This window comes from Herpailurus yagouaroundi, unplaced genomic scaffold (genome assembly GCF_014898765.1).
Source record: "Herpailurus yagouaroundi ecotype Mexico unplaced genomic scaffold, PumYag 180, whole genome shotgun sequence".
Lineage (NCBI taxonomy): Eukaryota > Metazoa > Chordata > Mammalia > Carnivora > Felidae > Herpailurus > Herpailurus yagouaroundi.
In genome coordinates this window covers 1,949,333-1,958,718 of record NW_024412411.1, presented here as the reverse complement: position 1 = coordinate 1,958,718, position 9,386 = coordinate 1,949,333, and the positions used below count along the sequence as shown (strand labels likewise).

The window sequence follows — 9,386 nt, the reverse complement described above, 5'->3', positions numbered from 1 at the left end:
ACATAGGTCCAATTCAAATTCTAAAATTCTGAGCCTTGGGGCACCTGGGTGGCTCAGTTGGCTGAGCATCCTACTTTGGCTCAGGTCATGATCTCGAGGTGCATGAGTTCGAGCCCCGCGTTGGGCTCTGTGCTGACAGCTCAGAGCCTGGAGCCTGCTTCAGATTCTGTGTCTCCCTATCTCTGCCCCTCCCCCACCCATGCGCGCGCTCTCTCTGTGAAAAATAAACAAACTTAAAAAAAATAAATAAAATAAAATAAAATAAAATAAAATAAAATAAAATAAAATTCTGGGCCTGGCTCTAGATGAGAGCTGTAACAAAAAATGAAATTGAGAGCTATGAATATGTCCTAGGTTATAAGCGCAGTTAAACATCTAGAAAGTTCATAGTAAGTTTCAGAACTTGGAACTGACCAAGTCTAACTGGCTTCAATCAGCGGGAACCTGAAAGCAAAAGTCACATTCCAATTTCACACCCAAAGAATTCACTTAATACACGTTGGGTGTCTGGTTTATTCAAACGTGGGGCAGAGCCCCACCCCCATCCAAGGAACAGGAAGTGAATAGCTGGGAGCTATGGGGCTGAACAGGGCAGGGCTGTGCAGGTATCACAAGGTAAAAGGAGCTCAGCTGAGCAACCAGAGTTGCAGCATGGGGACCAGGCTGAGCAGGAGAAGCCCAATCCCATGGGGCATGGCCCCAGCACTCATGGCCAAGGCATAGAACCTGGCCACCTCCTCGTTGGGGTTGCCCTGGGCCGGGTCGAACCACATCTGGATGCAGCGGCCGCTCCCTCGGCTGTAGTTGCTGAGTTTGTAGGAGTGGCTCCAGATGCCCTCACACAGGGATGCGGGCGTGGGGAAATAGAAATGGAAGTGGTGGCAGGCAGCTCCCACTGGGCACCGGTTATGCCCTGTAGGGGAGATGGAAGACCTTCAGCCACTGGGCCCAGAACTAACTTTGTTTCCACCAATCTCAGAGCCCCAATATGCCAACTCCACACCCCACACCTCTGCCTCCAAATCTCTCCCTCCCTGACCTGCCCAGGCCCTCACCTGAGCTCCAGTTCCAGCCCTTGTGCCAGTTGCTCTTGCAGGTGTAGGACGTGCGACAGTCCTCCCACCATTGCTGACAGTCCTCCTTGCACAGGGGCACGTTCAGGATGCGTTCTTTGCGCCAGCTCTGGTTCACCTGGGAGAGGTGAGTGGAGAAGGGCTCAGGTTCAAGATTCTCGGCAGCTCTGCCCTGAAGAGAGAGCTGGAGAGGCAGCCCGAGGAGTTGTCTGGGAGGCTTAGCTCCTCTGCAAAGTTGGGGGTCCAGGGGAGGACACTCATACCTGCTGGATCCAGGGCCCCAGGTTGGGGGAGCACTCATAGAGGCAGGTGTCCTGGATGAAGTGCTGTTTGCAGGCGGGTGCCATCTGTCCACAGTGGTCCCAGTTGAATCTGTACAGGTAGGAAATGTCCTTATGGGCTTCCCGGCTGGTGTTGGCAAAGCAGCAGGAATTCTTCTTCCAGGGGCTGCACTGGGTGGGGGAGACACAGGCACTAACTCCCATGCCTGGCACAGCCACAGTATTCCCATGCGCAACCTCTCCCCCTTTAGTCTTTTTTAAATTATTTATTTATTTATTTATTTATTTATTTATTTATTTTATTTATTTATTTTTTTAATGTTTAGTTATTTACTTGGGGGTGGGAGAGAGAAAGAGAGAGAGAGAGAGAGAGGGAGAGAGAGAGGGAGAGAGAGAAAATCCCAAGCAGGCTCTGCGCTGTCAGTACAGAGACTGACATTGGGCTCGATCCCATGAACTATGAGATCATAACCTGAGCTGAAATCAAGAGTCCCACACTTGACTCACTGAGCTACCAAGACTCCTCCCACTTTTATCCCCTAACACAGTCAGTCTTTCAGAGAAATACTTGCCACTGGGGGACCCTCTTTGGGGGAAGTGCAGCCATTATAAAATTCAATAATCCAAATCCCTATTGAGCTCCTACTTACTCTAACCCAGAAGGTAGAGACATAACAATGAAAACTCATCGACTGCTTTGGAAAGAGATTAAGCAGGGGAGAGGGATGGGGAAGGGCAGTTTTCTAGACTTGTCAGACAAGCCTCATTTAGAAGGTGACAAAGACCCAGAGGTGAGGAGGCAAGCTAAATAAATTGGAACCTCAGAATAGATCTAATTACATAAATACTCAAAACAGTGAATGAATAGTTTAGAATTCAGTTTAAAAGCAAAATATTAAAATGTGCTCTTTAGGGGCGCCTGGGTGGTTTAGTTGCTTAAGTGACTGACTTTGGCTCAGGTCAGGATCTCACGGTTTGTGAGTTCGAGCCCTGCCTGGGGCTCTGTGCTGGCAGCACAGAACCTGCTTTGGATTCTGTGTCTCCCCCTCTCTCTGCCCCTCCTCTGCTCATGCTCTATCTCTGTCTCTGTCTCTCTCAAAAATAAATAAGATAAACATTGTTTTAAAAAGCTTAAAAAACCACAATAAAAACAAAAAAACGTGCACTTTAAAAGAAGTTAAAATCAAGGCTGCTCAAAGTATGCAAGTTACACCGTCACTTAGCTGCAGGCTCAGTGATTCTGAGCAAACACTAACTGGGGACTGTGATCATTATCTGCTACTGAGGTCAAAATGAACATTTACATATTGGAATGCATTTTACAAGTGACTTCCCTTTTGTGTTTTCTTTACAGTTATGCATCATATTGCTTTTTTTAATGCTTAGATAGGTCCAGGATATTAAAGGGGTTGTGACAAAATAATTTTCATAGAAAAGAGACCTCAGGTCCAACAAAAAGGTCAAGAGCCCCAGTGGAAATGATTGCTAGATGCATGAATCAATGTGCCTCACACCCAGCCTCAAGACTGTGAGAAATCTACTTTTCTCGAGCTGTTTGGGGCTGGAGGGAAAGAAACCACAATGTGTTGTGTGCATTTGCTGCTCTCAGATTCTTGGGTCAGTTTCCGTCTAAACTCTGAAATCAAAATCAGCCCCATGGGTCTGATGTGTCTGACGGGTCTCTCCTGTGTCATTTCCCAGGCTCCTCTCTGGACGTGCTTCCTGATCTGTGTAACGCGGAAACCCAACAACCAAGGAGCTGAGGTGCTGGCATTGTACTGGCGACACTGGGCACACAGGATGTGGTAAGCCAGTAGTTGCCCGCATTAGTGCAAACTCAAAGTCTCTCAGGTGGCCTTCCTGCCTCCACCATGGAAAGGGTTTGATGCTTCTATCTCTCGCTGCCCTCTTCCTGAGTCAGCACCTCCCCACCTCGGATCACCCCTCTGCCCACCTGCTCATGCAGCTCGTCTTCTGGGCTTGGCTTTTCCTTGTGGTGCTTGGCATCCATACAGACATTGAGAAGCTCAGTCCTGGGCCGGGCTGCCCACACTGCGGCCACCCCCGCCAGAAGGAGCAGCAACTCTGTTGTCACCAGCTGGGCCATGTCAGTGTCTGAAGGAAGACCTGTGGTCAGTGGCACCAAGAAAAGCAGAGGTGGGGCCTCCAGGTGTGTGGGAATAGCCCCAGGTGGGTGGAGCCTCCAAGAAGCCTGGGCCCCGTCATGCCCCACCCCTACCCCTATCTTCATAGCCTCAGGGAGAGAAGGGATCAGACACTGCCCTCTGGGACAGTCCTTGCTAGTGTCATTAGTGACTTCTCCAGGTGGACAGGAGGATCAAATGATGAAACTAAGGGATGGGGTTTGGGCAAAATGAAGAAATAGCCGGGAGATTGCCATAGGTCCACAGTCTTGTTTGAAATCCTTGGAGGCAAGTGTTTCAGAATTTCAAGTATTTAGGATTTTGTAAAAGGTAATACAATTCACCTGCACGCAACAGTCAAGCATACATTCTGTGCTGAAATAGCTACACTGGTGGGAGAAATAAAAACTATAATAACCTCACATTAATTTTCAGGTCAGATTTTGACACCAAATGACTTTGTGCAAACTTTGACAATAACCTCAGTTTTGGAGCTCCAGATAAGCCGCAGACCTAAGTTTAAAACAAGACAACAAAACCCAGCCCCAGTTCCAGCCCTTCCCAGCCTCATCATTTGGCCTCTCCCGGAGATCCTGCGCCTCGGGGAATGTCCCAGGGCACAGAGGGCTGTGGGCAGCCAGCTGGACAGCCTCCGGGGCCTTGGGGAGGTTCCTGCCCCCGACCACAGAGCTGGCCTCCCTTTGGCCTTCGTAGCACCTGAATCCTCTGAATTCAGGCACTGAACCTTGGGAGGGAACTGACCGTTCCTTCACCCCACCGGTCACCAGGCGCCTGGGCTCTCCTAAAGTTTAGCATTCGTTTCCCATGGCTCCCAAAGCGCACACGCCCCTCTGCTCAAAGTTGCCTTGTCTCCACACTGCCTTGCCCTCCCCGCCCTGTCCTGTGGAGCTCAGGCAGCTTCCTTGGCCTCCTGGACGGGACCTGAGCTGGGTGGCCTCCAGGCTGACTGCCTGGCAGGGCTTGGGAAACCTGGAATTGAATTCCCACCTCCCCTCTCCTCCTCGCCCCTCACCTTTCCACAATCCAATATTCTGCTGCTCTATTTACTCCAGTGTTTATTCATTCTCTCACTTGGTAATTCATTCATTCCAGGACCCAATCATCTTTCTCATGACCCAATCACTCACTGATTGGGTCACAAGACAAATCAGTACTCTCGGGAGCACCAGGTGACTCTTTGGATCAGGCTCTTTGGGGAAACACGGTCTAGCAGTTTAGAGCACAGTTCTCAGCCCTAACACACCACCTCTGGCTTGACCTTGGGGGAAAATAACTCAAATTATCTTGAGCTTTAGCGTCCTCATCTGAGCACTAAGTGTAGGGGAGAAAACCCTAACAAATGAGAGTCAGCTGGGCACGGATTGTGTCATCAGTTGGCTCAGGCTGAGGGATGTGCCCCACCTACCATAATAGAGACCCCCCAAGATTGATACAGGCCCCTCGATTCCAGAGCTCCTTCAGCTTTGTCCCTTGCACCTTCGCTGTGCTGAGGCTTTCATGGAGGCCGCTGATGGAGAGTACTAGGGAGGCCTGGATGGAGGCTGAGAAGGCCCTTCCCCAGGCTTGGTGGGCCCCACCTGGTCGGTCAGTAGTTTTTCTTGCTGTGGTGGTTGCTCTCTAGAGTCAGAGCTCTCTTCTCCCTGCAACCTATGCACTCTGCAAGTTGCTCTCCACATTCCTAGTCTCAGCTTCAGATACTGGTGCAGCTATGCCCCCACCAACCACCATCACCCTGAACACACACAACCCAGGGCCCCAGACGTGAAGCGCTAAGAACCCAGCACTGTGCTGAAAGGTAAAAGTCCGCTGGTTCTAGTTCGGTGGTGGACACCAGCTTGTGGTTTTAACCTTGGGCAGACCCTGCTCTGCTCTGGGCCTTTAGCTTCCACTTCTGATTTCTCTAGGATTTAGGCAAAGTGGATCCTCTCGGTGCAGCAAATTCTTTAGCACATGCTGAGAGCACAGCGGGGTGTGTTGCCTCTACTAAAGGGGTGGGGAGTGGCATACCTGGGAGAGGAAGTCGTTCCTGGTCTGGCTCAGGCCTCTGCTCCGCTCTACAGTCCCCCTTGCCTTACTCCAGGGGCACAGCCGCGGTTTAGTGGCCTAGGAGACGGGCAGTAGGTCAGGCAGCAGGGAATGTGGCCCAGGAGTGGAGCCGGGATCGGGCGAAGGCCACTCAGCAGTTAATTCTTTTTTTTTTTTTTTTTTTTTTAAGTAAAATAGCTATTTATTCAGCCTCTTGTCATGCCAAAATGTTTTGTGCATATACCACTATACTTAGCACACCCTCTGTAATAGGCAAAATTGTACATCAAATTATATGTCATGTTACCGGATTATATAAAAATGTAAAGTGAAAATGATTTTTCAATTCCTTTTAACGTTACTAGTAAACAATTCAGCAGTAGATATGAGGCACAAACTCTTAGTAAAATATGACACAGGAAGGGCAATAATGTAATTCTCACTTAACTTGTCACAATTTGTTATGAATATACAAAGACAAGTTTCTAAAGTGTTATATTTACTAAGATTCTGGCAATAGCTTTATGTAACAAGACACAGCATACCAGGCTTGCCACTCAACTTGTTTATGGTAAGATTCAGCTTCAGTATGAAGCTGTTAAAAAAAAGAAAAAATTAGAAGTCTGCTTTTTTGTTTTACATGCTAAGTATCTTGGCAAGTATGCCATTAACCACAGTATGGAATTTAAGAGCAGGAATAAGGGGTTAATAAAAGCTAAACACGGCAGCCTAAACAAAATTCATACAAAAATAAAATAACTATCACGGGTTACATAAAATTTTCCTGACCGGTTAAAACTAACAATGTAAAACTTGCGTTTTAGAATCTTTAGCTATCAAGTTCAAAAAGTACCAATGGCTATTTGAAATGATTCCTCTCCAGAGCCAAAGTGTAGTCAAAGTTAATTCAAATGTTATAACACATTCTAATGCTAAAAAACATTCAGTATTATTGAAGTGGAGGTAAATCCCAGAACTTTTGGGGCTTTGTCGTGCTGCAAAAGGCTGTTACTCTGGTTCACTTAAAGCAGCAAATGACAAGAGTCCAAGGATGTCTAAGGGCAAGACTGCTGTACCAGCTCTGACCTCCCCATGAAGCATGGCTACTGTGTCCACAAAAACAGGATGTGTGAGGATAAAAGGCACGCTATTCTTCTAGCTAAAGAGATAGCAACCCCCCCCCCCAAACCTAAAAGCTCCTTCCCCAGGTAAATAAAAGTATATAAGGGGAAAAATTAAAATACACTTATCTACTGAATAAGAATTTTGAAATATCAGTGTAATCCCTATTTCCAAAATGTTAACTAGAGTCATCTGGTCATTTCTAATTACATCTTAAATGATATATCCAGATTCGATTTCTGTTGATGTATCATTAGATACTTCGAGTCAAAAATAGTAATTTTATCCCCAAATCTTAACCACTAGCACAACTGCAATGTATTATCTCCCAGAGTTGTTAAGCACTGGAAGAGAAAAAACTGATGTTCAAGCAGCAGGCAACAGTTATGGCCCTTTCACACGGAGGCATCCGAGTGGCTACTGAATAGACCAGTAATAATTCTAAAAACAAGAAAATTCATGCATGTTAGTAATTATGTCATAATTTTCACCGTTGAAATTTTCTTAGACATTGCACTTTCTTTATAAAGGAATCCTGATTTTTCTTAATATTATGACAAGTCGGGACTTGAACTAGCAGCCTTCTTTTTCTTCTTCCTACTGTGTTTCTCATGCTTCTTTTTCTTTTTTGTTTTTTCTTTTCCTCGTTCTTCACTGCTTTTCTTCTTTTTTGCTCATACTTCTTCAACATGATCTGATTCTGATAAGGACTCAGACGATAAAGGTTTATCTTCAGGACGCATCTTTCTTTTTTGCTGAGTCCTTTAATGTCCTTGTCTTTCTCAGTTGCATCCTTTGACTTCTTTTTCTTTTTTTAAACTATCCTTACTGTCCCATTCAGTTTCCGACATGGAGCTTTCAGAAGATTTATGCGAACGATTCTTCTTTCTCTTTTTTCTTTTTCCTTGTTTTTTATCCTCATCTTCAAAATCCAAAGAACTGCTGGAAGAAGCAGAGCTTGATGAAGAAGATGAATACCTACCAGATTTCTTTTTTTTTTTTTCCTTTCTCTGTTTTTTTTGGATGAGCTCTCACTTCCACTTACTAATTTCTCCCTGTGTTTTTCCAGTTCTTTCTTCCAATTCTCATTTTCTCTTCAAATTCAACCAATGCCTTGGAGCCTTTCTTTTTCTTCTCTAGTTGTTCTTTCACTTCTTCCCAGGTAGGCCTTGGTCGATTCAGATAATTTTGGATCATTGGCTCTGAAGACTGGATTGGACCCCTGGATCTGGCCATTGCTATTGGGTTCATAGAGGCCACTCGATTTTCCTGCTGCCCCATGGTGCGGGACTAAGCACACAGTCAGGCACAGAGGAAGATCAAGCCAGAGAGGTGGCCGAGGTGGGCCCACCGCAGGTCCTTCGGCCTACTCAGCAGTTAATTCTTGCACGTCAATTATTGTGGACACTAGCCAGCTTCCACAGGAGGTGGGTAGATTAATAGTGCCGGCCTAGGGCCAGTCCCCAGCCCCACTGACCGCATTTTCTCCCCCAGACTCAGGTCTGATAAAACCTTGCAGCCTGAGTTGCCGAGTCCTTTAAAACAATCTGATCCACTTCCAACCCCCTGTCCTTGTTATACAGAAGAGAATGAGACCCAGAGAATCAGGATAGAACCAACTGCAGGGCAAGGGCTGGAGTGCAAGCTTCCAAGCTCCCAGCCAGCTGTAGAGAGCACAGAACTCTCCAGTCCCCAACTTATAGATCCAGCAACTCCTCCAAATTCATCAGCCCCAGGCATTGCTCACCTCCAGCTGCACAATCAGATGTTCAAATGCCCAGAACCCCAGGCCCCAGCCCTCCTCTCTCCACTCCCCTGCCCCCCACATCTACCCATACAGGTGCCCCATCTATGGCATCATCAGAGTCTGGTCTCATGTAGACCCCTCCCACCTCTCTCACCCTAGCCAAGGACACAAGCCTTCCTTTTATCATGGTGGTACCACTTCTGGGGAAAGGGAAGAGTAGAGGAGCAAATTTGGGCACGAGAAAATACCAAGCTTTGTTTTGTCACAGCGCCTGTGTGCGACCCAGGGAGAAGTAGTTACAGAGACGAAAGCCTAGAGGAAGGGTCTAGGCTGGATGCAGATGTGGGAGCCATCAACCTATGGATGGCAATAGAAGTTTAAGGAAGATGGAGCCTCAATACCCTGGGGAAGGCCATAGGTCTGGGCCCATGGAACAGGGAGGGGGTGGGATTGCTGGGGGAGCAGCCAAGCCCTAAAGGGTCTGCAAAGAAATGGACTCCAGGAGACCCCAGCTCACGCCCTGCTTTCCCTCTCCCTCAGAGTGATCCTTACTTGAATCCTGTGACAAGCAGGGAGGGTTCAGCCCTCTGAAGACCTTGGCAGATAAGGCACCATTGGACCCTTCAGACCTCTCTTCTGGCTTTATAGGACCAGACAGCCTTCTCCTGATTGGGGAAGAATGACCAGAGATCTAGGAATGTCTTAAGGTGGGAGCTCTTTCAGATTGGACTTGTCCCTGCCCGCACCCTCCACCCCTGCCCTGGGGGCTGATCATTAACTGGGCTTTGTGGCCCCTCCACCAGGAGAGTAAGGCCCTGGGCCCTGATGGCTTCAGAAGTAACCAGCCACTGGGAGGTGATTTGGGGGTGGGGTTATGACCTGTGGGGAGTCCCTGCCCTTGTTGAGCCTCAAGTCTGGTTCTGAATCTGAGATCTGGGGCGCTGGGGCGGGGGGTGAAGCAGCCACCTAGGAG

General features: G+C 47.7%; 1 protein-coding gene, 1 long non-coding RNA gene and 1 pseudogene across 5 annotated transcripts in view; 1 reads left to right on the top strand and 2 right to left on the bottom strand.

Moving 5' to 3' along the window:
- Positions 1-4,561, top strand: part of LOC121039234 (uncharacterized) — a 36,386-nt gene extending 31,825 nt beyond the window's left edge. For all 3 annotated transcript variants that reach the window (XR_005794653.1, XR_005794654.1, XR_005794655.1), the window contains exons 4-5: positions 3,056-3,524; positions 3,934-4,561. This is a non-coding gene — a long non-coding RNA (uncharacterized LOC121039234). The remainder of the gene's footprint in view (positions 1-3,055; positions 3,525-3,933) is intronic.
- On the bottom strand, positions 494-5,644 carry FOLR1 (folate receptor alpha). Of its 2 annotated transcripts, none has more exons than XM_040489237.1 (5): positions 5,527-5,644; positions 3,309-3,469; positions 1,337-1,525; positions 1,056-1,191; positions 494-913 (listed from the first exon to the last, which is right to left on the bottom strand). In XM_040489237.1, the coding sequence occupies exons 2-5, from the start codon at positions 3,459-3,461 to the stop codon at positions 627-629; spliced, it is 765 nt and encodes a 254-aa protein (XP_040345171.1). In that variant the 5' UTR covers positions 3,462-3,469; positions 5,527-5,644; the 3' UTR covers positions 494-626. The 2 variants fall into 2 exon arrangements, with proteins under 2 accessions (XP_040345171.1, XP_040345172.1); XM_040489238.1 differs by having other exon boundaries at positions 3,309-3,481; positions 5,527-5,640.
- Positions 5,645-6,933: 1,289 nt separating this feature from the next.
- Positions 6,934-7,947, bottom strand: LOC121039233 (protein FAM133B-like; annotated as a pseudogene).
- Between the last annotated feature and the right edge of the window lie 1,439 nt (positions 7,948-9,386).

Excerpts from the sequence above, each read along its gene's own strand:
- FOLR1 (XM_040489237.1), bottom strand. The coding sequence starts at position 3,461 with ATGGCCCAGCTGGTGACAACAGAGTTGCTGCTCCTTCTGGCGGGGGTG. Across the intron at positions 1,526-3,308 it reads AAGACGAGCTGCATGAGCAG|TGCAGCCCCTGGAAGAAGAA; the intron begins GTGGGCAGAGGG and ends TCCCCCACCCAG. Across the intron at positions 914-1,055 it reads GGGCTGGAACTGGAGCTCAG|GGCATAACCGGTGCCCAGTG; the intron begins GTGAGGGCCTGG and ends TCTCCCCTACAG.